Source organism: Pseudorca crassidens, chromosome 5 (assembly GCF_039906515.1).
Source record: "Pseudorca crassidens isolate mPseCra1 chromosome 5, mPseCra1.hap1, whole genome shotgun sequence".
NCBI classification, from domain to species: Eukaryota; Metazoa; Chordata; class Mammalia; order Artiodactyla; family Delphinidae; genus Pseudorca; species Pseudorca crassidens.
The window spans coordinates 131,623,717-131,650,645 of NC_090300.1; the positions used below are offsets into that span (position 1 = coordinate 131,623,717).

Below are 26,929 nucleotides of genomic sequence, written 5' to 3' on the forward strand. Positions count from 1 at the left end.
GAAATTTAATTATTCACTTCTAAATTCTTACTAAAGTTTAGAGGATACGGGATAATGGATTCATATATGTAAAATCCAAATGTGTTACCCACTCAAACATTTCCTCTGAATTGGAGAGGAGGCTTATCCCCAGGGAAGGCCCCTTTCTATTGGGCATCTGACCTACCATGATGGCCAGACAGGTGTCAGAGCTTCCTACTGTGTTGAAGAGAGAAGATGCAATGCTGATGATGTTGCTTATCTATTCAATTTGATTCATTAGCTTTTTTTTTTTTGGTCGCACCACTTAGCTTGCAGGATCTTAGTTTGCCAACCAGGGATTGAACAGGGGCCCTCAGCAGTGAAAGCCCGGAGTCCTAACCACTGGACTGCCAGGGAATTCCCTAATTTGATTCATTATCTTAAATTTTCTAATACATTTGGACTAGATTCTGTCACAGGATTTTTTTTTTTTTGAAGTATCTAATATTAAGAGATGAGATGTTTCTACGATGGCTTCAAACAAAGCCAGGAGAAAACATTCCATCTTACCTAAAAAGTCTGTAACGTGGAGATGTATTAAAGTATTTGCACAAGTTCACTCCAGAGCTAATGAGTGGCAGTTCTAGGCCTCTCGACTCACACTTTATGCTCCTTTTACCACGTCCCCATTGCATGAATCCCTTCCCTCCAACAACTGTACTTCATAACAGTTAAAATAAGTTCTGGTGACGTTCAGAGTTTAAATGATACCAAACAGAGTGTCAAGAAAGCGAAGAATATAGGGTAAGGGAATTAGACGGGAGAGCCCTTTTTTTAATCCTGTTCTTAGAGTCTGACTCATGTTCACGAGAATCGCTGGGAAGTCTCAGCACTGCGCAGGCCTCAAACTGAGCTTCCAGAGCCACTGGGAAGTATGAGGATTCATGCCCTGATTTCTTTTCTTTTCTTTTTTTAAAATATCTTTATTGGAGTAAAATTGCTTTACAATGTTCTGTTATTTTCTGCTGTATAACAAAGTGAATAGGCTATACATATTCATATATCCCCATATCTCCTCCCTCTTGCGTCTCCCTCCCACCCTCCCTATCCCACCCCTCTAGGTGGTCACAAAGCACCGAGCTTCTCTCCCTGTGCTATGCGGCTGCTTCCCACTAGCTATCTATTTTACATTTGGTAGTGTGTATATGTCCACTCTCTAAACTTCGTCCCAGCTTACCCTTCCCCCTCCCCATGTCCTCAAGTCCATTCTTTACGTCTGCATCTGTGTCTTCATTCCTGTTTTGCCCCTAGGTTCATCAGAACCATTTTTTTTTCTTAGATTCCACATATATGTGTTAGCATAAGGTATTTGTTTTTCTCTTTCTGACTTACTTCACTCTGTATGACAGATTCTAGGTCCATCCACCTCACTACAAATAACTCAAGTTATTGTTTCTTTTTATGGCTGAGTAATATTCTGTTGTACATACGAGTCACATCTTCTTTATCCATTCATGTGTTGATGGACACTTAGGTTGCTTCCATGTCCTGGCTATTGTAAATAGTCATGCTCTGATTTCTTGATGTTTTAGTAAAATAGGTTTCCCTTTGTACTCTTTTCATTTTCTTTGCACCCTTCTTGGTATTATTTACACTTTAGACATTAACCAGCTTCCTTGGCTACCATGAATGAATGCAGATGTTTTCATATAACTATGAAGTATGAAGTGTGGCTGGCAAAGCAGGGGAATCTTCTTTTCTTCAGGGCTATCTCCCCAGTACAAGAACAGTACCTGCCATGAAGGAATACATGCATTCTTACATACTAAGCATGCTGCCATGGAAGGGATATTCTAGTGGGGTGGGGCTTAGACCCCCAAACAAAATATGTGACAATATCTGTTGATTAAGAGCTGTGAAGAAACAGAGTAAGAAGATAGAGGAACGACGAGGATGGGGGAGAGATGCTCCTATTCACTTATGGAAGCCACCACCTTTTTGGGGGATGGGTAATGGTGACATTTAACAGACATCTAAAGGAATTCTAGAGGAAGCACTGGCAGTGCCTCTGCTTTCCAGGCAGAGGAAATAGTGCACATGCTGCCACTTGCCATGTTTGAGGAGTGTTGGGAAGTCCAGTATGTTAGTGCAGAGCAAGGGAAGTGGCCAGTGTAGAAGGGACTCAGAGCAGGGCAGGGACCAAATGTTTTAGCATCTCACAGGTTATGAAGAGATCTCGGACACTGACTCTAAGTGAGAAGGTAGCCATTGGAGGGTTGAGCCCAGGAATGCCACCATCTGACGTAGGTGATAAAGTGATGGCTCTCTCTGCTTTGTGAAAAAGAGTCTGTGAGGGGCCAGGGGCCAGGAGACCCGTGGGAAGACCGCTGGATTTGTCCAGGCAAGAGACAATGACTACCAAATGGCAGTGCTTCTGCATGTGCGGTAAGGGGCAACCAGATTCTGGACATATGTTGGAAGTAGGACTGAGAGGATGTGCAGATGGATGGATGTGGGGTGTGAGCGAAAATGAGGTGTGAAAGATGACGCCAAAGTTTTGGTACTAGGCAGTAGAAGGATTGAGTTGCCCTTTACTGACACGAAGAAAATTCAGGGAGGAGTGAATTAAAATTAGGATCATATTTGTGAAGAGGTTTGAACTTAGTGCAGTAGTTTAATATGCTTTATCTCATTTGGTCCTCACAGCAACATTCATTTGCAAGATAATTACTATTATTTCCATTCTACTCTCAAGGATGCTAATTGTAAAGAAGTTGAGTGACTCTTCAAAGATCACATAGCTAGTGAATTACTGAGCCAGAGCGTGATTGCAAATATTCCAGCTCCAAGATCAATGTTCTCTTTTATTGATCACACTAGGCCAAGATAATTTATATAGGATACTCAAACAGGTCATTTGTACCACATACTATAATCTTGGTCAAATCAATTTGCAAGCAGTTATGTGGGATCCTGCTTGTTGCTATCATGAATGTCTTCCTTCCCCTTTTCAGGTGACATCAAATATGCGGGTATTTGTTGTAAATAAAAAAGCTTAATGCTAAATTTAGCATTATAAAAAGAGGTTTATAAGTTGATGTAGGAAGGATACACAGCATACAGTACATAAGGTAGGGTATTATTTTTAAAAAAAATAATTTTATTTCTCATTTGGCTCCTGAATTTTTACCCTTCTTTCTTTTTTGGTTTCTTTTTTTCTTTTTTTACAAATGGCCTGTGCATCCTATTTTTATGACCTAAGCTATAGCCTCTACTTTGGCATTTATCAGCCAAGTAAAACTGGGTAAGTCTTAAACTTTCAGAGTCCCAATTCCCTCATTTGTAAAGCAAAACGTTAGACTGGATCATTTCTAAGGAGCCTTGAACCTTTGAAATATATTAAAACGCAGGATATAATTGGACTTGCAGGGGTTTTGACCTAGATGGCCCAACACAATTAGATGAATAATTATTATATCACTAGCAAATAGGATTAGTAATGCATATTTTAATACAGAATAAATTCTCCAGCCATATTTTTTTTTTATCAAAGGTCATTTCTAGTTTTTTACATTACCATGGCATGCGATTGTTTTAAGAAATTCTTATTGTTGACTTGGTTTGTATATTCCTCTCCAGTTAAAGACAACACAGCACATATATCAGGAATACAGGTGAACCTGACCAAGACCACTCAGCATAAGAGTGGTCTGGTGAAGAGGAAAAACAATCCTGCATTCCAGCAGACTCTTTAGCTGACTCAGCCATCCTAGCTGATAGTATAATATTTCACGCCAGAAAGTGGTAAAGCAAGAGTGTAATCAGGACCATAAGAGGAAGCAGAAAACTGACATTATTCTTTACAGAGTAGATATAAACCAGGATAGCTGTCTCAAAAACAGGCTTGCCATCTACACTACTGCAGATAACTTACATTTTGCATTGAGAAATGTTTTCTCAATAAAACTACAGCCTAATGAGAATGTATTTGTAAAAAAACAAAACAAAACAGTAGTTACGTTGGAAACCAGCCATCTCTTCCTAAATGGTGTTTCAGAAATAACAGATCTGCAAGATATGGCTAAAGTGGAATGTCACAGACTTTTTCTTTGCCTTTTTCACACTCTGTAAAACCTGGACCCACGGCTACTGCAGTTAATCTGCTCGCAGAGGTGCCATGGGTTTCCAGTCGGCATGCAGAGCTCATTTCATGTCCTCTCCTTCCCTTCACTTCTCATATTCATAATGTGTAACTAGGTCCTGGCTAGATGTCCTCCCACAGATAGCTTATGATGTAACACGAGTTCTCCTTTATCAATTTTGCAAGAGTCTAAAGCTTCGTTCAGATCAGATAAGGGCAATCGTTCTCTCACGTTACCTTTTTTTATTGAAGGTTCCAATCACCTTTGTGCAGCTGGAGTTGTCTCCTCCACACACTCCGCACTTGTCATACTGCAGCTTCGAGCCAATGATGCCGTCACAGCCCGTCCTCACGCACTTTCCCCGGACGCAGACGGAATTGCTGTATGGCCTGCATTCCGTTCCATCGGTCACCTGAATAATGAGAAACACGTTAGCAGTGGGAAATACTTGGGCCTGCGTAGGTGGGTTCTTTGATAAAATTGCAAGTTCTAATTTGGGAGTTTTAAGTTTGATTGGAATGGCTAGTACTTTGGAAACTAAACAACCAATCAAAAAAAAAAAAAAACCCATAGTTTCCAGGAGTATCCAACTGAAAAATTCTTGACATATTGGCAGAAAGAAGAACTGGGATAGATTGGGGTTATGCCCTTTCTCTCTTCTTTATCTCTTGAGCTTAATTCCGAATGTGTTAGGAGACCCGAGGTCCTAGTCTCCATTTCTGTGTGGGTAACACGTTCCCATGGTATAGTCTTGCCTTTTTATTGCTAAAAACAATCTTTCACTTAGTGTGGGACTGTCTGTCACTTGTGTGGAGAGCAGAATACGAGCAGGCTCACGAATGCAGACATCCTTTTTGTTTACACAATTGTTTTTTGTTAATTAATTTTATAGTTGATTTACAATGTTGTGCTAGTTTCTGCTGTGCAGTTAAGTGAATCAGTTATACATATGCATTATATCCACTCTTTTTTAGATTCTTTTCCTATATAGGTCATTACAGAATATTGAGTATAGTTCCCTGTGCTATACTGTAAATTCTTGTTAGTTATCTGTTTTATATATAGTAGTGTGTATGTGTCAATCCCAATCCCAATTTATCCCTTCCTCCCTCCCCTCTTGGTAGTTTGTTTTCTATATCTGTGACTCTATTTCTGTCTTGTGCATAATTGTTATTACTATAACAAAATTGAAAATCTACACTGGACAGTCACAACCTTGTAACGGTTGGAAAGCATTCCCTATTGTGTTGAACTGTGAGACACTGAAGTAGAGACAATTTTGTGTAAAAAAGAAGTCTGGGAAGGTCAGAGAAAAGTACTTACTGGAAGAGACTGAATATTTTTGAAAAAAAAGAATTAGCATATATTTAATAAGCTAGTTACAAAATACTATGTATATGGACTCAGTGGTTTGTGCATATAAGTATGTATAAGTAACATATATAGTCATATGTGTAAACATACATATTTTGTATTTGTGTATATACAAAACTCTTTCATATAAGTGTGTGTATATGAGGGTGCATATGTGTATAAAGTGAGGTAGGGTATTCTTCAACAGGTTAACAGCTCTCTAAATGATTATATTTCCAGGTAATATTTTTGCTTTTATCTCTCTACAATATTTTTAAATGAAAATGTATTATTTTTCAATAAAAAGATAAAACATTTTAAATGTTACATAACTTGGACATTAACTTATTTTTCAATAATATGTCATAAATATCTGAAGACCAGTTACAGAGATGGTTTTAAATATAGCACCTATTTGCAAATTAGATAAACTGTTTTAAACTGCCGCATAATGTTGCTTGTGAGAAATGAAACTTCAATAAGTTAGAAAATGCTCTTCTGTGGAAAACAAGGGATAATTTCACATGCATATATTATAAATGTGTATAACTAAAAGGACATTGATTCATTTTAAAGGTGCAAGACATTTTAAAGTCTAGGTCAGGGATGATGATCTTGAATCTATCTTCATGAATCACCAAAGAAATTCTTCAGTAAAAGATGACAGAAAAATAGAAAACTTTCTTGTTTTATAGTCCCCTTTACAAATGTACCTAGGGAATACTATTTTGAAGTTAAGTTTGCAATTCACCTTCTTGACAGAGAGTTACACTTTTTCAAAAATAGCTTTTAAAACATTTACTTGTTCTGTTTACAAAATCCTTTTGATTTATTGTAGCAAGTTTGAAAATATAGAAATTACAGAGGTGAAAATGAAACCTTCCAAAACCTAGCCACCCCCCCAAATAATGACTGTTTACATTTGGTATGTGCAGGCTCCATTCTACCAAATAATTTCCACCATGGACGCCTACTGTTTCTGGACCGTCTGCATGCAGTTACCTTTGGAGAAAACACTACGTAGTAGCCAGTGCCCTTAGCTCTGCAGGTCAGTTTGCACACATCTCCTGGCAGGATGCCTGCATATTTGGGAACCCATTCCACAAATGTTTTGACTCCTTTTGCATCAGACTGATATCCATTTTTGGCCTCACACTGCTCATGACGAAAAGATTTACCTAAAAATCAAGCATGTCACATTATTACTCTCTCTGTTCTGAAACTTAGATATATTCTTGTTCATTTAAATACATTTAAGGAGATGATAGATGATATATTTTTTTTCCAGAGTCTCTCTACACCAGTGTTGAAGGATTTTTATCTTCAACACAGAGTTGAAAACAGCAATTATTTTCTTCCTACTCCCTGAACACTCAGTTGTTTATAATAATAATTTTAAAATCACTCATGTATTTGTTATTGATTTGCATACTGGTGGAACTGTGCAGTACAAGATTAATAGGCTATTTCTCCAGCCTCCGCTATTTAATACTGCTAGAACACAAATTACACCCGACACATGATGGTTGCTGACACTTGGGAGCAGCGTACCATTGGCTGGGCAGGGTAAGACACTGCAGGAGCGGTAGATGGCCCTCTTCCCTGTGCAGTAACGGCCATTGTTTCTGGGCGCGGGGTTATTGCAGTGGCGATAGGCAAACTGTACTCCTCCCCCACATGAGCGAGAACACTGGCCCCAGGAACCCCAGGATCCCCAGCTGCCATGGCTCGATGTCTAAAACAGAAAATAGAAGATATTTTGACTGAGAAGGGAGGAAAACATTCAAAATGTACATTTGGAAATCACATGCATTCAATGACTCAGTGGAATGTACATTTGGAAATCATTTGAATTCAGTTGCTCGGTGGACACTTCATCACAGTTAAATTTTCACTGAATTTAACATGGTCACAGGTATTGAACACTCTGGAATTACAATGTGATTCCAAATCTTGGCAATCCACCTTTTCTGTCCCCTACCCCCCAGCACTAGAGTGTCTGAACACTTCACCCTAAGTACTGAGCACACTGCAAGGGTTGCTCGTGGCTTCTTTGGACCTTCTGATACCGCACATTTCTGTTAATAACCACCGAACCACGGTTCACTTTGTGTCCACCCTGATATTGCATCTTTAAAGAACTGTGTGATGCTAAAGATTCTGTATGATTCCAGGTTGATTATGCTTCCATCTTTTCTCCCTCTTTAGCAGTGAAGTTCTGCAGTCCCTTTGTTGACATCACACATCCCACCTGTGACAGATCCTCTGCCACATGCATAAATGTATCTGACCTGGGCTTGGCTTCATTACACCCTGTAAAGAAGAAATGGGACAGATACTGAAGAGCACCCAATCACATGCACCCACATCACAGGGAATGAAGAGTCCTGTTATGACATCCCAGGTTTATTGCTATAGAAACACGGCAGGCAGCAGGAAGCTGAGAGACTCCAAAAGGAAGATACTAGAAACGCCTTTGCCGAGGGAATTCCTGAAGAACTTCCTCTGGTTGTATGTGTCAGGGTATCTGCGTCAGGGTATCTGAGGATGCTTGCTTGTGTGTTAGTCTTGAAAGGCACAGGCAACACGCCTATGGCAACACTCTTCTAGGGACTTTGAAAATGTTATGAGTGAGAGGGAACAAATGCTTTGCTTGGACCTTGACAGTGAAGGTGTCAGTTGCTGACATGAAGCTGGTGGACCGGGTGCATAGGGAGGGAGGAGGTGTCTCCCTGGAGCAGGTGTGGCTATTATAGTTCCTGAAGTTAGATTAACTTGCCATGAGGGGGAAAGCGTGACCATTTTGGACCAAAGCGTGACCATTTCACCAAGTATGCATGAGGACAATGTATCAGCTTTGCTGTTATTTCCTTACCGAATTTAAATAAAGGTATTCCAATAACTTTACGAGCAGTTTGAAAGTAAACTCCCAAGCGGTAATTTGGGGCCCTATGTGGGGTCTCAATTAGACAGAATCTGGGCTGTCTACTTATTTGCTACAGGATATAACCTGAGATCTGCATTTTCTCCAGTAATTGACAGCTGGGGATGGCTCTTGCAGGTAAAGGAGGGAGCTGTAAATAGATCCCTCAAGGAAAAATATTTTAACTAGGAAATAGAGCCTTCTGTGGCCAGTCCCCACAGGTGTCACAGGAAGGTACATCAGACCTTAGGTCTCCAGGCCCTGCGTGACAAGAAAATCACTTACTGAATAATATTTTTTCTTGGTCTTGTCCACACACTTGCCCTGCAGGCAGATCCTCCCTTTTCCACATGGTGTCCCTTCCACGGCTGGCAGCTTCTTGGTCAGACACACCATCTGGCCCTGGCGCACCACGGCGCACCAGAGGCGGGCGCACACGTCCATCCCGGGACACACCGAGTACTCGGGTCCGAAGGTCAGGTTGCACTGCTGGCTGGCATCATAGGTCTGTCCCGGCAGTTCCTCGGGGCCCAGGATCTGCTTGCGTGGCAGGTCTAGCAAACAGTTACCTAAAAGAATAACCAAGATTGACCACTGTTCTGTGTCTCTGTTTCAAACCTTGAAAATTATGGATCTGAAAATGCAAGACTCCAGCTGGTGCTGAAACATGATGCATCTACAGATCTGCAGTGTGAGGCCCTGGGGAGGGGACTCCCTGTGGATGAGGCTGAGTGCCTCTGTGAGCTCACCAGCACCCACTAGGATTTCCCATGGATGATGTGCTCTGGGGTATACGTAATGATGCGCAGTGGTTTGATTAAATAAAATTATTTCATAATAATTAGCTGTGAAAATAGTCATTGTGCTGAGGGACTAACAGAAACTGGGTTGGCCCTAGAGGAAATAAGATAGTGGGTATAATAACAATAACAACAACAACAATAATAAATAGGTGTTTACAACTTTGAGAAACAGAGTTTGTCCTTGCACCCTTTCTATATCCCTTTCTCCACTTCCAACTACCCCATTCTTTTTTTTTTCTTTTTGCGGTACGTGGGCCTCTCACTGTTGTGGCCTCTCCTGCTGTGGAGCACAGGCTCCGGACGCACAGGCTCAGCGGCCATGGCTCACGGGCCCAGCCACTCCGCGGCATGTGGGATCCTCCCGGCCTGGGGCACGAACCTGTGTCCCCTGCATCGGGGGGGGACTCATCCCCCATCCATGTCGCCTTTCCATTAATTCCATAAGTAATAAACAAGTGGATGCCTCATTCATCCCTGCACTCAACCAGCATTTGCTTAGCACCTACAATGTTCTAGCAAACATACTAGATATTAGGGATACAGAAAAATGACCCAGATCTGCCCCTAAAGGTCTCCCAATAAACTGAAGGAAATAAAGTCTTTCTCTTAGACTGAAAGAATTTTAATAAAGAGCTTTCAAGCATCACATATCAGGAGCAGTGGGAGGAGAAAAGAAAACATCTTTGATAACTTGGGACTAGGCCCATTTTTTTACTCTTTGCATCCTTTTTCTCCCCTTTGTATCAGTTATTGAATGCAGTTGGTATTTGTTGGGTCTTTGGAGTGTGTCTGTCACAAACAAGTTGGTGCTCTCAGTACATAGTGATGTGGGGATTATAAAGGGATGGCAGGGGAGGTCAGTAGAAGCTGACATAGACAGTGCAAATTCAGAAGCTGAAATGTGCCTCACCTTCCCCAAAAAGCTTCCCTAAGAAATCCCTTCCCAGTGAGTTAACTCCTTCAACTTCTTCTCTTCATACAGGAGCTTACATATTGCCCATCAGTTCTGGTGTTTTTCTGTCTACTTGATTTTAAGATTTACACACTGATTATTAACAATACTAAAAATAATTGGGGCTTCCCTGGTGGCGCAGTGGTTGAGAGTCTGCCTGCCGATGCAGGGGACACGGGTTCTTTAAATGTATTAGCTTATTCAATCTTTACGAGAACACTATGAAGCAGATTCTTTCATTGTTTTATTTTGCAGATAAGGAAACTGAGGAGTATAAAGATGGATCAGTTACCCAAGGTCCCATAGCTGTTAGGGTTTTATGCTCAGAGGCCCATCCTGCCTCTGCTGAGCATGTGGATAGATTGCTTATTTTATTGCTAAAGGGCAGGCATGTGTAGGGATCCTTTAAATGGTAGCTAAAGGAAGAAACAGTTGGTCTAAAGTTTAATTCTGGCAAAACACTAAATGGCTGAGTGTTCTTGGCCAAATTAGTTAACTGCTCCCTAATTTATTTTTAAGATCTGTGGAATGTTTCTCTCCTCACTGTGACACTGGAAGGGTAAAATTAGCTCACAGAGCTATAAGGGGGGACCAGAAAAATAGAAAACAATCCTATTGGTACTATGCCCAACATATTTAACAACATTTCAGATGTATTCAAGTCATTCTTTTTAGTCAACAAAAGAAAACCATGTTTAAATCCTACTTTCCACTGAGAAATGGAATATTCAGCACATTTTAAGTATACTGCAAATGTTTTTACAACTACACTCAAGTTTCTTCAAAGCGAATACCTTGAAATTTGTCAATCTGTGTTGGAGGCATTATATGAAAATGAATAAAGAGCAAAGTTCCTACTTAACTTCTGAGCCAGAACGTTTGAAGAGGTAAAGCTTCTTAAGGCAAGCCAGAAAAAGCATTAAAAATCAGTATCCAGCCAAAGAGAACTCGAGGAGAAAAACATTAAGTTAAAAGAAAAACATCAACAGCAAGTCAATAGGAAGGAATGATAGTAAAACCTCACTAAGCTTTGTTTAGAAGATAAAGTGGGATGAGGCCCTTTGGAACTCCGGGAAAAGCATTATCTTCCTTGCTACATAAAAAAGAGCCTGTGTAAACCAGGGAATGCATAGCGGATTGCTGATGGTAGAAGACTGTCAACAGATCTCTGAGGCAGCAAGAATGCTTTCCAGTTCTCCAAAAGTGCTGTTTGAAGAAACTTTTCTCTTTTTTTAAAATTTTACTGAAAAGCACAGACTGTAAGACTGGGTAACTAAATATTAGCTGGGAAGTCTTTAACATGTGTGGGTGCATGTGGCATGGGTCGACCTCGTTTCTCCCAAGCTGAAATAACTCAGCACCTCTCCATGGATATGCGGTCACTGATACCTCCTCTACCTCCCTGATGATGTATGATGTGTGAAAAGAAACATACAATGCAATTTGGAATCGGCTTATGACAAAGGAGGCTCCAAGATGTGGCCTCTCTTTATGAAGCTCAATACCAAAGTATAAGTTTTAAAAATGTATAACATATTTACTTGGCTATTAAAAAAGAGAGATATCTTAGCTCTATGGTTTTCCCTTAGAGGTCATTTGGAGATGAACTTTTCTTGCTTAAAATAAAATGATTTATTCAGATTTGCTATTCATTTATTACTTTAATGCTCTCAACATTAGGATTTGTTGCTGCATTAGTTTCTGTTAACAGTGAAATCTACAGTCTATCCATTCCATCTATGTGTTGAATTATGTCCTTTGGCAATAAAATAGGTACAGACAGTGCTACCAAAGGGAAGACTTGGGCCAAAGGACAACCATAAAAAAATCAATATAAAGCCTGATTTCAAATCTCACGATATGAAACATTTAAGATTTAAGTAATAGTGGGTTGGATATACACTTTTCATCTAAGAAATATGTACAGTTTGGGGGAGGGCTGAGAGAGGAAATTGATCAGTCTTTTAGAATCTTTTATATTGACCTCTAAAAGTGTCCAATCTATTGATGACTTCTCTTAATCTGTTTTACTTTTATTCTCAACCATATCTTCACATATTTTAAAATTTATCTTAGCCTGAAATCCTGTCTGGGCTTTGCTGCTGACATTTTGTCTGTTTATTCTGTTCCACAAAATTGCCAAGTTCTTTTTCCTTTTCTCTCCTCCTTTTTCTCTCCCTCCCTCCTTTCCTTCCTTCCTTCCTTTTGTTTTAACATTCTGCGTATATAGATGGATTGTTTCTAAAAGAAAGACAATGAAAATGTGTGCACATCACATATTTGGTTTCACCATCCATGTTAAGTTAAATGCTAAGTTAACTGTTAGGTTATAAGTAAAGTAGAAAATTTAAAAAGTAAGAGCCAGTGATCTGAGATGGATAAATAAAGGAAAGAAAGTGGTAGTCTCTCTATGGCCACAAAGTACACTTGGGGTGATGGAAGGTATGCCATGCCTCCAGGAAATGGAGCAGAAAAATCTTTGTTTTTTTATATCTGACTTCTAGCACTGTTTGTCTTTCATATTAATGATAAATGAAACATCAGATGAAGGTTGGTTGTTCTTTATTCTTCTCATTCCCCCGCCCCGCCCCGTTTCTAGCACTGTAGTTATTTCTGTCTTCTCTTCCTTTTTAATACACGCACACTGAAAATAAGAATTGGCCCAAACAGGGAATCCCCTGGTGGTCCAGTTGTTAGGATTCTGCGATTCCACTGCCGGGGGCCGGGTTCGATCCCTGGTCAGGGAACTAAGATCCCGCAAGCTGCATGGTGTGGCAAAAAAAACAGAAAACGAATTGGTCCAAATATCCTTGGCCTAGGAAAAATCAATGAATATACCTAATGAAACTCATTCAAAGAAGGCTCACAACATTGCAAAGTTTCTTCTTTTAGCATCATCTCCCTGGTCTTGCAACTCTTTTCTAAGGTCTTTATTTGCATGTTTAAAAGAGTCACTGATGCATTATGGGCTCAGTGACGAATAAACTAACTTGGGCAATGACAAAGGCACAGACAGTGGTTGCTGACCAAAGTAATTCAAGGGATCTGTTTGTAGTACACTGTTTAGCAGATGTGATGCCAAGGAAATTCGATTAAAAATTCTCTGTGTTAAAGGATGAAGCATAGCTTTTTAAATATATGGGTCACTGTGGACTTAAAGAACATGTTTTACTCACAGACCATGTTAAAGAACATATTTACTGTGAAAATAAAGAGAATACCATCATGGGCCTTGAATTTTATGAGTAGGGCCTTAAAAACTGAATGTTAAGATCTTATTACTAGCTTCACTGTCTACACTTAACAAAGGATTCAGAGAATTGGTTTTCTAATACCACTTTCTCTCCAAAGTTCTGTGTTCAGTAAGTGGCTGTAAACTTAGCTCTTTAAATATGAATTTTTCAAAGCTGTCTTTAGATTTTCCTTAGCAGCCTGTGTCTTGGGTGTTCTTGAGCTGTGTCTGCTTAGGCAGTGGTCCTTCTTATCACCTGGCACTGTGAACTGAGGGATCCAGCAGACAGGGCTATTGTTTTTGGCTTCATGGTTACTAAACATTTGAGAAAAGAAATTTAATAACTGTTTTTGCTGAACAGTTTCTCTGCCAGTGCTTACCTTTATTTTTGAGGATCATACTCCTAGCCAGCTTGCCTAGAGCTAACTTGTATAAACACTGCAGGAAGTCTGCAAGTATCTTGGCCAGGCTGAGTTGGAGGAGGTAGTCTCCATAAGACATGGCTTCTTCCTTTCTGAATCACAAATCTGCAGGCCCAGTTATTTTAGAATTGCACACTGACTTTTCAACCATAACCTAATTGCTGCATATTTCTTGTTGGAACTAAAACGGGAAACACTCAATATTAGGAAATTTAAATTTGGCAGTGGTAGAGTGCTACACATGTCTGGCTACTTATGGCTAATAATTTTAAAAACAAATGAAATGATTCAAATTTAATTGTACTCTAAGACATCATTTCTCCAGCATTGCTGGAGGTGGGAACAAGACAGATAAGCTATTACATAAATGGATTCTCTAGGTAATGTAGTCTTTAGACACCACCTAAAAATTGTATCCATTTTGTGAGACTATCTACCTAAAAACATCAATAGCTTTGCTGCCTTTTATATGAGTGTCCTAATTTAACCTTCCTAAATAACAGAAAATCACTTCTTTTCTGAGTATCAATTATTGTATCCTGCTGAAATCTTGAGGGATTTCAGCAGGATACAATAATGGGGTAAGAGGGTTTCTGACCTTCTGGAACATGGTGCCAGACCACAGTGCTTTTACTGTTTCAGGGCTACTTTTTACAGCTCTTCTGGTTTCTCTCTTATTGTCAAATGATTTTACTTCTTTCTCTCAGCTTACCTGTCTGGCATCCCCTATGCACCCAAGTGACTAATTTTTTTTTTTTTTTTTTGCTCTAAATAGTTAGTGGCCTAGAAAATTAGAACAGAAAAATAGTAGAACTATTTCTACTACATATGAATGAATGGGCTCTGCTTGCAAATGTGAGTAGCTCCCTACGAGTAAATTGAAAAGGTTTGATGATATGATATCAGCTTAGTCTTCGAACAAAGATGTATTCTGTTTGCGTTTTTGTTTGTTTTTCCATCATCTTGGGCTTTGACTGTCCCCTTGGTTCTCTCCTAAGATCTGGAGTTGAAATGTCAGAACTGCCACCATCTGAAAATCCTGTTGATTAGTTCCTATTGTCATACTTTGGCTTTAACTGACTTAAGTCAGCTTTTGGTTGCAATCTAAACGTTATTAAACTATTTAAATTCAAGTGTAAATGACAGTGCTACAGAGTGTATTGTAGCTTCAGTTCTGCGTCTGTTTTGAAATGAATGTAATTGAACTTTGCCACTGTGTCACAGCTGCAGTGCCTTTCTTAGATTCTCATCATTCTGAAATTTCTTTACTCACTATATGCTACTGATAAAATTGAAGTTTTTGGTGGGATGGGGCAGTTAAAACACAAGACTGCCTAACCAACACATTCAAAAGTGAGAGAGCCTAGGCATGATGAAAGGAATGAATGAATGAATATATTATGAGAATTTCCTGTCCGACAAATGTTGGTAACTGAATTTATTTATTTATTTAACATATAAATGGGGAATTCAGATGTGATTTCCTCAGTGCAAATGAATAAGACCTATTTCTAGCAAAAGTATGGTTTTGGCTGTTATCTACCATGAGATCCTTTGGAGTAGACACAGAAAGATGTATAAAATTTGTTGTAAAATTTAAAAAAATCTGAGTGTAGATTCTTTTAAATACAGAAATAATGTTTAAAAAATGAAAACAATACTGGGAGCGTCTTTACTGCATGGAAAGTAAAATCATGAATTCCACAAACATGAAATAAATGAATCATTCCAGAAATATGGCAATAGGAACAAAATTCTGCACAGCATTGTAATTAGCTGACCTAATACTTACACAAGGAAAAAAAGTTGGTTCAATTTTAGCCATAAGTATTTGCTGCCTTAGCAACTAAATCTGTTCATTTAGTGATTCAAAGTTTAGCTCAACCTTTTGGAATGAGTAATGTGTGATTTTGAAATGAAATATTAATGTTATTCCATTTTTAGGAAACTTGAAGAAAAACAGTAAAAGTAATACTAAGAGTGGAAACTAAGATTCCACCCAAGAGGAACGTTATTAGATATGGACTTGATCAATGTAGGTAGGCAGGTAATTAGGTAAGCATTCACTCCAGGACTCTATCAGCATTTAATCAGCATTTTAAACTGGGCTAACTAAACAGAAAATTACCACTTTATATTAGTCTAGGAAAAACCTAATACATTGATTCTTGATATTGTTTCTGAATCATCAAGATATTAGGCCATCATTTCAACTAACAAAGAACATTTATTTTGTATTAAGGGAAATTTTAAAGCAAGATGGGTGTGGATTGTTTTCAGGAATAGTAAATGTAAGTAGCTGAGAGTAACTAAAGCATTACCAGTTCACCATTAACATAGCAAAAATGAGTTTATGAACATTTTGGCTACAAGATAGCAAAGAACTGTGTAGTGGAATTTTTTTGTCTGAAAAAAACTGAATTTATTAATTGTTGTGTAATTATGTAGCCAAAGCTCAAGATGGCCAACTCACTATGAAGTTACAAAAATTTCAAGCCATAAACTTTGTGGAACAAGGAAAAACAGCTATTGCAGATTCTGTTTATCTAACTTTGAACCATACATCATGAGATAAATTTGTGAACAATTATCATGATCAAGAATTTCTGTCACATTCACTTCAACCACCAGTTTTAGAAAGAGACATGTTTTAAGAGAAAAAAAAAAAAGGAATGAGAAGATGTCCATTTCTGTAATATGAGAAACTTGAACTCTGTGGTCTCTGAAGATCTCTTCCAACTCTACCTCATCTCTTCTCCTGTGTTTCTAATATTTTAAGGTAACAAGGAATGCTAGGAAATTAGCAACAGCTTGTTTCAAAGATTACTTAAGGGTCAGAATTTATTATTTCTAAAACTGTGACTTCCTTAGTATTTTTATATAATTTACAGCACTAATCCTAGATTTGCAGAACTTAATAAAATGTGCTGTGCTCTTGAACTGTACTTAGGGGATAAAGCCAAGGATTTTCTTTTGAAATTCTTAAACTGTTTTCTCACCATTCAGATTGATTTTTCTATTCCTGTTCTGCAGTTTTCACTCCACTTTCAGGAAAACAGGCTGTCAGGATGAAACCAAACTTTTTAGTGAATGCAAATCTAAAGAGCTTCCATTTTTGGTTTTATGTCGCCATAAAGAGAATCTGACAGAACTGTCACCTACATTTTAACCACGCCCCTATAATAAGGATGTAACAAATAATTCTGAGAGTCATATTAATAGCAGGGAAGCAAGATTATCTGCCAATGTTCTCACAGTAAGCTAGTGGTGAAAGAGGGAATAAAAGCCAGGCTTTCAGGGCACTGGCTAGGCATTCTGTGTGGTCTCCCACATTGCTTCTCTTTGAACTTTGTAATTCAAAAGCAAAAATACCATTGCCATAATGCCACTGAGGACGTTGGCATTACACACAAACAGACAGTCCCCTTGTTCCTTTTTCTGACACTTTCTAAGCAACCACTGTCTTAGAAGGTAAGGTGAACATCACAAGGACATAATGAAGTACAACTTGCAATAATTCCAAGTTTTGTTTCTGAGCCTATGGAACTATACATACCATGGCCATCATCCAGGAATTCTGTGATGGTGGCTGAGGTGCATTTGGACCAGGGCTTGGATGCATCAATGCTGGTTAGGATGGAAGACATTAAGCGCTTATCTTCTGTGGAACCGAAATTTTCTTCACAGAATTTGGAATCGTCATGAGAGAGGCCAAGTAGATGTCCTAAGGGACAGAACAAATGAAGTGCAAATAATGAGTGATTTTTGTATTTCTACTTTTCTGTGGCAATTATACTAGCACTTGACTTTTTTCCTCCCAATTGTATATGAGTTTATTTTAACTGCCTTTTCACACAGAGACTGGACCCCCAGGTAAATTAAAGCTGCATGTAGTCAGAGTGGTCACTTCTGGTGAATATTTAGAGGAAAACTGAAAAATTACACTAGAGTAGATGCTCCTATAATCCATCTGGATCACACATGCTCAAGGATATGTAGAAACAGGCCTTATTTAGAATCTAGAATTTGCAAGGCAACTGTGGGATTATGTCATAGCCCTCACTACATATTATTTTGAATGCTTGTCTAATTTTCCATCTTCTCTGACAAACTATAAGCCGCAGGAGATCAGAGAGCATCCCCCAGCCTACCCCCGCCATCCACTGTTGAAAAAAATCTGTATTTAACTCAATGTTCTGCAAGTTACAAACACTTAATAGATGGTATTTGAATGTCAGTGACTTCTATTTTCTTGGCCAAGTAAATAGGTAGCCATAAAAGAGATGACTAGAGGAGAAAAAAAAAAAAAAGATTTCAAGTAAATTTCTGTTTCCATGCATATGTAAGCTTGCTTCACTCCCATTTCTTTTAGTTATTTAGTGAGTTGTGAAGGTATACTAGTCCCACAAGTAAATGGTATATTTTGAAGATATACTCACTTACACTTAAGAAATGTCTAAAGCACCAAGATGCCCATTACAGAGTGTTAGCACTTGGAGAGAAAGAAAATACTGAGAAGGTAAGTGATTGTCCACAACTACTCAGGTGGTGCTTGTGCTTAAGTCTACCAAACACGCTCTGTGCAATCCCACACTGCCTTTCCCATTCTATCAAGCTAGGTATTATTTCACAGAGTACATACCCCATTCTTATAATCTGACTAAATTTTTTTGATTACATAAGATTAATTTTCACATAGTCTAAAGGTATAATGCATTCTCCAATAAATTTAAAATATTGTTGAAAAAAATCCAGGACAACAGTTTGGAGAGACTCTAAAAAGGTAGACAAGTCATCCTAGTAGTGTTTTCTGCAAAGCTTTATAGAATCATACACAAACCACCAAAAAAGAATGTGGAAAATACCACAGAAAAGTGATTACTGCATTCTCCTTGGGTTCCTAAATGCCAATGGCAGGAACTTTGTCCATTCTGCCAAGAAAAAGTCCAGTGAGCAACAGTAAAACCCAACAGAGATGAAATTTTTTATGCCAAACTACTGCTGGCCAACTTGTTAAATCACTAACACCTCATAACAAAATTGTCCACTGAGCAGCTGGTTGATGTTGTGGTTGAAGTTAAGTGGCCAGGACTCGGTGACCTTCTAAGGCTCCACATTTTGATGCTATTTATGCAGTTATGTACTTCAGTAGCATTTACTAGGCTAGTCAGTTCTCTGTGGGAAACCCTCTCACCACCACTCACTTTCTCTTTGGTCAGGAGCATAAATGCCCATCATAGTATGTAAAATATCTTCCAAGTAACATGCAAAAGAAGACTGGAAGCAGCTCGTCCAATTTTGGGGTGGTATGTTGAGTTTTTCACCGCACTCACAGAAGAATAGAACCTTTCATTCATGTCCTATTCAAAACTGCTAGAAGTTACTTAGTACATCAAACACTGTTGAGAATGTAGAATGTTTATCAGCTAACACTGTGACATTAGTGTGGAAGCTTCATACTTGAGTTTTTTCCCCCCTGGCATAGAAGAGGAAGGGAAAGTGGCCTAAGGGGACCTCTATAATATGAATCCAGGTTTTCTACTTTAAAAAATGTGATCTTTGCACTCGATTTCATAAGATATTTATATTTATTTAATGGAGTAATAGTCTTTTCCTCCAAATGTATCTAAATAAATAGCACTTTTTATATGCCTTTGTATTACTGCGTCAAGAGATATTCCCTTCATTTGGAGGCTAAATTTTAGATTTCCTATTTAAATACAAGCCAGGTGGTAAACACCAAATTCGCTTTGAGGGACCTGGGAGAGTACCTCCATTTTTTCTTTTATACAGAATGGTGAAGCCTATAATGTTAAATATCAATCATCTAAGCAAAGCAATTTATTTTAAGATATTTTGGTCTCTTTTAATGAATATTTTGGCATGCTCTCTGGCCCCTAAATTGCTAATTTATCAATGTAATTTACTTGTTGCTGAAGATACATACAAGAAATGCTTAGACGGCCATCAGAAAAGATTGCCATTCTGGGCATGAACACATCTCAGTTCCACTTTAGCAAGAGCTGAGACGAGATGTGAATTTTGTAAGATCTCCAAGAGTCAGTCAGAAAGGGACTGCCTGAGGGTCAGTTGAGAGAGACAGACTCCTTGGAGGGAGGATGAAAGTTCTGTTTTCCATGAAGAAAGCTTGTCAGCTGGCTGGGAGAGGTATGCTCTCCCAAGGACAAAGAGAGTCATGGGCAATGTGAAGAACGTTTAGGCACCCAAAGAAACAGGCAGCCAGTGCCACAGGAGCTGGAACCAGGGCACAGCAAGAGAGACCCATGTGATTTCCCTTCAGGAGCTGAAGAGGAATTGAAATGGAAGAACAATGTGAGTGATGTCTGGAAGCTCTTCTGGAGAGACGTGACAGGCATACTAAAGGCTGTGAGTGGCCAAAGAAATGGCATTTTCAAATGCGATTCCCCCAATCATTAAGCTAGGACACCTAATGTCAGTCTGAAATCTGCCAATATCTTTGAACCCTGAAATGACAAGTTACATATAAAAGCATATGCTATTTTCAAGGGACACTTACATTAGAGATCACACATTATGATATTCAAAGCTTAACAGAGAAAATTCTGGAACCTAGGAAATTTCAAATGTAATGTCATGGCTGACAACAACACGTTTTAAGGAAATGCTGTGAAGAGCTTAATCAGAATTGATCACGATGTCACTGATTGCCTAGGAGTGACTTTTCCAGTGATAGACTGTTCCTAAATCATCCACAGAAATGTTTAAAGATTAGAGATTAAGGATTTCTCCCACAAGCAGCCTTGGGCAGGATTAGTGCAGCTGAGATTTAAACACCTGTGCCACAGAGAATAAAACAATGTTGGAGAAAATATTGACAACTCCTAAAATAATGTATTGTTTTTTAATCAAAATGTATTTTATGATGAGTTTTTAGAGCAATGCAGACCAGAGTTAGTTGAGGGGTGCGGTCTTGGAGGAGTCAGGGCAAGGGGTTCCAGAAAGCCACAGAGAAAGGCGATTCTTTCCCTTGAAAGACAGAGGAGATACTTCTTTCTCTAGTCCAGGTATAGGAAAAGAGGAAGATTCAAGTCAATTTGGAAAAGGTAAAGCAAGAGATCTGAGGAAGTTCAACCAAGCTACCTTAGTAAAATAGGATGTGAAAAATCCTAGTGAGAGGACAGGGCTGATATGGATTAAGGACCACAATTCAAGGTCTGGGTTGAAAGCAGAGGTCCCAAAGACTCACTGCAAGGAAGCATTAGCATTTGTATTTGGAACCATTTGTAAACAGTAGACGTGCAAAAGATTGAAGAGCGGTTTGTTGGCCTTAATGAAGTTAGGCAATCTTATTTACAATAATATCTTTCTTAGTGAATCTTTAATTCTTGACTCCTGTTATTGGAAGCCATTTCTCGCCTAAAATCCCGACAGAATTAAGGACTAAACACAGTTATGTAGTGGGTGAGTTTGTTAATGGCATTTGTATATTCACACACTAAATTTTTTTTTTTTAAGTATTACAGAAGTCACAGTAAAATTTAGAGAGTAATGCAGGGGTCCAATTCAGTATTTTCCCAAGTGATGCAGCCTCCAGAATTGTGTGTTGCTGTTCGAAATCATTAGTAAAACTCAAGGTGTAAATTAAACGGGCTTCTGTATAAAATACTGACCTATTATTTTTTTAAAAAATTTTTTTAACATCTTTATTGGAGCATAATTGCTTTACAATGGTGTGTTAGTTTCTGCTTTATAACAAAGTGAATCAGCTATACATATACACATATATTAATAGATATTAAATCATGTCATAAATACAACAGTCCTGTTGAGTGCCCGTCACACAAAATAACCTCAGGAAGGAGTTTATTTGAATTATGCTAAGGAAATGGGTTTCATGGTAAATTACATTAAAGCAAAGTCTGTAGGGTAGGAGTCTGAGTTTAGTGTTAGCTCAGAAATAGCAAACAATTAGTCTCCTGATAATTTTTCTAGGACAGTAATCGTCTTTTAAAATTGGTAAATGGGTGACATTTCATTAAATAAATTTCATCTTGGACATTCACAATGTAGATTTAAAAAGCATCTTGTCTCCTTAAATTCACAAGTGAATCTGGTGTTCTAAAATCTGAGATAATGGACACCCGGGTAAAGACACATTACTTTAAAGGAAAATGTTGGTTCAGCTTCTTATCCAACTCAGTTATTACCGTACAACTAGGGATGACTTATAACATTAACCTCAGGAGGGAAATTGGGTTGTTTTTCTAAACTTTGGTCTGTAAATTAAACAGAATTTCAAGCTCTTGTCTCCTGACCCCAAACTGACCAATAGACAAGGAGACACAGCACCACATCTTTAAAAAATGTCACAAGAAGCTCTGTCATGTGTTTACTTAAGAAAGCACTGCTCAGATGAAGCATCTGTCTCTTAATGACGTGATGTTTTTATTTTTACTTAATTTTCCAGTTAAGATTATTGAGATGCAGGAAGGTCTTGCCAGAGGTTGAAAAGAGAGTCAAAAGCTCACATGGGATCAGAATCTAGACTCCTTGGTGAAGGAAACCAGGAGCTCCAATAATTGGATCCTACGTGTCTATTCAAACGCAAATCCTTATGTAGCAGTGATAAAACTTTTAAAACTTCCATTTCAAAACATTAAACATAAACGCTAAACGTTATATCAATGATGTAATTTAGAAGGAAGAAAACAAATTTTTTCACCTTATAAATAGCTGTGTCAATAACCTTTTGAATCAAATTCAGGATTATCTCCTTCAAAAGGAACACTAGTAAACCATTATAGGATAGTGTCCAAATCTTGGGCTCTATAGCCAGATGAACTGGGTTCAAATTTTCCCCGAGCAGTATACTGGTTGTTGACCTTAGACAGGTTTTGAAACTTCTCTGTGTATCAGTGTCCCCTCTTGGGTGACTCATTAATAGTACGTACCTCATGGGATTTTGTGAGGCTTAAAGGATATAAAAGATGCAAAGTGCTTAGAATACGTGCTTGACAAACATAAATACCCAGTGATAGTTAGTTAACTTCATTGTTCTCACTAATATCTTGGTTTTGTTATAACTTTACTTATGGGTATTCTAGTCTTTGATAAATTTTGATATTACTAGACACTCTTGATTTGTGAGAGAAGGCAAAATTTTCTATTCATAAAGGAAAAATCACTCATTAAGTGTGTGATATATTTATTTTATGCCACCTTCAACTTATTGGCTTTCCACACACATGACAGACAATCTACAGGCCTCCCCTAGAGAAATACGAATTGGGATTTGATTTAAAAACAAACCAACTGATACTAAACGCTAAATCTTTCAATGCTGCCTCCGGACATGGAGCAAAGACCTATTCTCACCTTTCATCTGGGGGCCAAGAAAGACACAGTGTGGCATTGCTCCAAACTGGACAGAAAAAAACGCTCAGTTCATGTTGATTAAAGCTATGGGTTTGAGGGTAAATACCAAATTTAAACCTAGCTTCCTTTTACCTCACATCTCACAGTCAGTCCTGACATCTGATTCTGTGCACTTGGCTTTGGTGTATGGTGTTTCCAGGGCCTCTGCAGCTTTTCAAAACATGGGCTCGTTTAATCTAATCATCGGTGGGAGCAGAGTCACGTGCAGATCAACATAACCAGAGAACCGCAGAGAATCACTCCAACTGCAGCAAAACATGTGCAGCCATACTGTTGTGTCTCGACCACTTCCTAAGCCTCCAGCTGAATATTTGGCCCTGACACTTTGCCTGATTTTAGCTTAGGAAGCATTTTGGAGACTTTCATGGTGGAGAGATTCACTTAGCACATTTTATAATTAACTACTCTAAGGTTAAGCTTCGACCTGTTTGCAAATTATGGATTTCATTAGTCTAAATAAAATCAGATTGCTCCCCCTAGCACATTAGAAGCTGGCCTAACATCAGTAAAATTATTATGTTGGGAGAGCCATGTGTACAGCAGGTGAAATTTTTATTATTGAAAGCTGATAATAAAAGTTTGACAAGTTAAAAATATAAACTCCAAATGTAAACTTACATTCACTTGAAACTTGCTACAGTTCACATTTGGATTGTAAAAATTCTTACCTCCACACAAGGTCCAGGGATGGGAGACTGCGTTCTTGATAGTTTCAAACAACTTTCTTAAACGTCCTAACAATTTACTCAGTGTTGACGTGCCCCTAACATAGCAAGATGGCAGGCAATTTGTTACTGTCTAGGCAGAGTCTAGACGCATCAAACTCTATTTTCCAGAAGCCTGTATTGACATCAGTTGACTATGCATCTCCAGAATCTAGCTCTTTTTTTGGAAAGAACTAGCAGGAAAAGAGAAGTGCTCCCGTTTACACGTGGCACGTGAAGAGTCACTTTTCAGAACTGTTCATTTAAGTCACTTCATTATGACTTTAACATCATGGATAGAAAACGTACAAGATAAGGACTTCAGGCTTGCCTCTGTTTATTGACATTTTACATAATTCTCAATGTAGGGGCATTTTTTTTTTTTTTTTTTTTTTGCGGTACGCGGGCCTCTCACTGTTGTGGCCTCTCCCGTTGCCAAGCACAGGCTCCGGACGCGCAGGCTCATCGGCCATGGCTCACGGGCCCAGCCGCTCTGCGGCATGTGGGATCTTCCCGGACCGGGGCACGAACCTGCGTCCCCTGCATCGGCAGGCGGACTCTCAACCACTGCGCCACCAGGGAAGCCCTGTAGGGGCATTTTTTGATGAAGGGAGTAAAAGAACAAAAAAACCTTTTTATTCAACTATAATGACTTTGTATTTTAAACCACTATGTACAGAAAGAGGAAGCAGTGAGTGGGACATTCCATGTGAAATGGAATTTAAATCTGTTAATAAAAGTATTAATCAAATATATCATTCCACTTCTTATAGAAGAAATAAAGTAGAAAGATCATGGGAACAGCCTGGAAATTTTCTCCACAGCTTATGTTTTGAGCACAGGAATGTATTTACACTGTATGCATGAAGCAAACTGCTCATTTTGGAATGGACTGAAGCGAATTCAAAACACTCTGGCAAAACCGAGGTTTCACAACGTCATTTTATCACCATATGTAGCCTGGATATGTAACCTCCAAATTTGGAAAGTAGTAAATGTCTAATAAAAGGGAAGGGAGGAAATTACATAAGAAGAACAGAGTAGAATTAGAATCCAGAGCATAGTTAATTCAAGCTGATGGCTTCAAGCAACAATCTAAAAATAAAGCGCTAGAAACAGAATAGCAAGCTGCACTACCCGAGATCACACTGGCTGCAGAAGCAAAGCTCTGTAATTGTATACAGATGATTAGGAAATATTTTGTAAGGTTATCTTTACAATTTTTAAGGCTTATACTTTATGACACATGTTCACAATATTTAGGCGAAAAGTGAAATTAAAGAAAAATAAAGCAATTAGAAAACAAAGTGAATGAAAGCCAGATCCCTTTATAAAAGGGAAATTAAATCCATATCCCCCTATTCCCAGACCTTAAATTTCTCAGATTAGGGCACATGTAATACAAAAAGGGAAATTAAGTAGGCACTGTTTGATTGGAGAATGAATTACAGAGAATTCTAAAGAAGTAAATAGAAATGATCCAAACAAGAAATTAAAGGGAACACAGAGCATAGTCAGACATCAAAGAGTTAGGTATGATTTTTTTTTGCAAAGAAACCCACATTTCTCCCACGTTGTTCTCTTATAAAACTATGTCCACTATTCTTGTATTATTAAGAAATGTTCTTATTGTACATATACAGTTTTAATAAAATGTTCTCATTAGCAACTGGCTTCCTACCTCTCTGACTGCTGCCTGCCTGCATAACCTCTTGGTTTAGGAACTCAGGAGGGCTGGGAAAGATGATGCTGGAAAGTTCTTCATTCCAGTCCAGTTGCCTTGGGGATCAATGCAGCCTCAAAGAAGCTGCATTTACTGCCACAGTGGTTTCTTTACAAAGAAACCAGAGGCTGTCAATGTGTAAAAATGGATCACTAGAGGATTGAAGGAACAGCCCTTCCTTCATGGAATCTGTAATCTCTTTTTCACAAGGTCAGGATTTAGGGCTCATGATCTCATGGGCGGTCGATGCCACAATTCCACTCTGTTGCTTCTTTCTTTCTTCTTTTTTTTTTTATTGGAGTAAAATTGCTTTACAATGTTGTGTTAAGTTTCTGCCGTACAATGAAACGAATCAGCTCTATGTATACCTATATCCCCTCCCTCTTGGACCTCCCTCCTCCCAGATTCCCCACCCCACCCACCCCCCACATGTAGGTCACCACAGGGCACCGAGCTGAACTCCCTGTGCCATATAGCAGGTTCCCACGAGCTAGCTATTTTACATGTGGTAGTGTATTTATGTCAAACCTAATCTCCCAATTCATCCAACCTTCCGCTTCCCCACCTGTGTCCACAAGTCTGTTCTCTAGGTCTACGTCTCTATTCCTGCCCTGCAAATATGTTCATCTGTACCATTTTTCTAGATTCCACATATATGCGTTAATATATGATATTTGTTTTTCTCTTTCTGGCTTACTTCACTCTATATGACAGACTCTAGGTCCATCCACAACGCTACAAATGACCCAATTTTGTTCCTTTTTATGGCTGAGTAATATTCCATTGTATATATGTACCACATATTCTTTATGCATTCATCTATCATTGGACACTTAGGTTGTTTCCATGTCCTGGTATTATAAATAATGCTGCAATGAACATTGGGGTACATGTGTCCTTTTTGACCTACCTCCCAGAGTAATGAAAATAAAAACAAAAATAAACAAATGGGACTTAATTAAACTTAAAAGCTTTTGCACAGCAAAGGAAACCATAAACAAGACAAAAAGACAACCCTCAGAATGGGAGAAAATATTTGCAAATGAATCAACAGACAAAGGATTAATCTCCAAAATATACAAACAGCTCATGGAGCTCAATATCAAAAAAACAAACAACTCAATTAAAAAATGAGTGGAAGACCTAAGTAGACATTTCCCCAAAGAAGACATACAGATGGCCAAGAGGCACATGAGAAGATGCTCAACATCACAAATCATTAGAGAAATGCAAATCAAAACTACAATGAGGTATCACCTCACACCGGTCAGAATGGTCATCTCCAGAAAATCTACAA

At 38.6% G+C, this 26,929-nt stretch overlaps 1 protein-coding gene across 1 annotated transcript in view; it reads right to left on the minus strand.

Annotated features, from left to right (window-relative positions):
* Positions 1 to 26,929, minus strand: part of ADAMTS5 (ADAM metallopeptidase with thrombospondin type 1 motif 5) — a 50,924-nt gene that overhangs the window by 7,820 nt on the left and 16,175 nt on the right. The window contains exons 4-8 of the mRNA XM_067739272.1: positions 17,345 to 17,512; positions 8,665 to 8,948; positions 7,008 to 7,191; positions 6,459 to 6,634; positions 4,340 to 4,515 (exon numbers count right to left, since the gene is read on the minus strand). Coding sequence (XP_067595373.1) covers positions 4,340 to 4,515; positions 6,459 to 6,634; positions 7,008 to 7,191; positions 8,665 to 8,948; positions 17,345 to 17,512 — 988 coding nt within the window. The remainder of the gene's footprint in view (positions 1 to 4,339; positions 4,516 to 6,458; positions 6,635 to 7,007; positions 7,192 to 8,664; positions 8,949 to 17,344; positions 17,513 to 26,929) is intronic.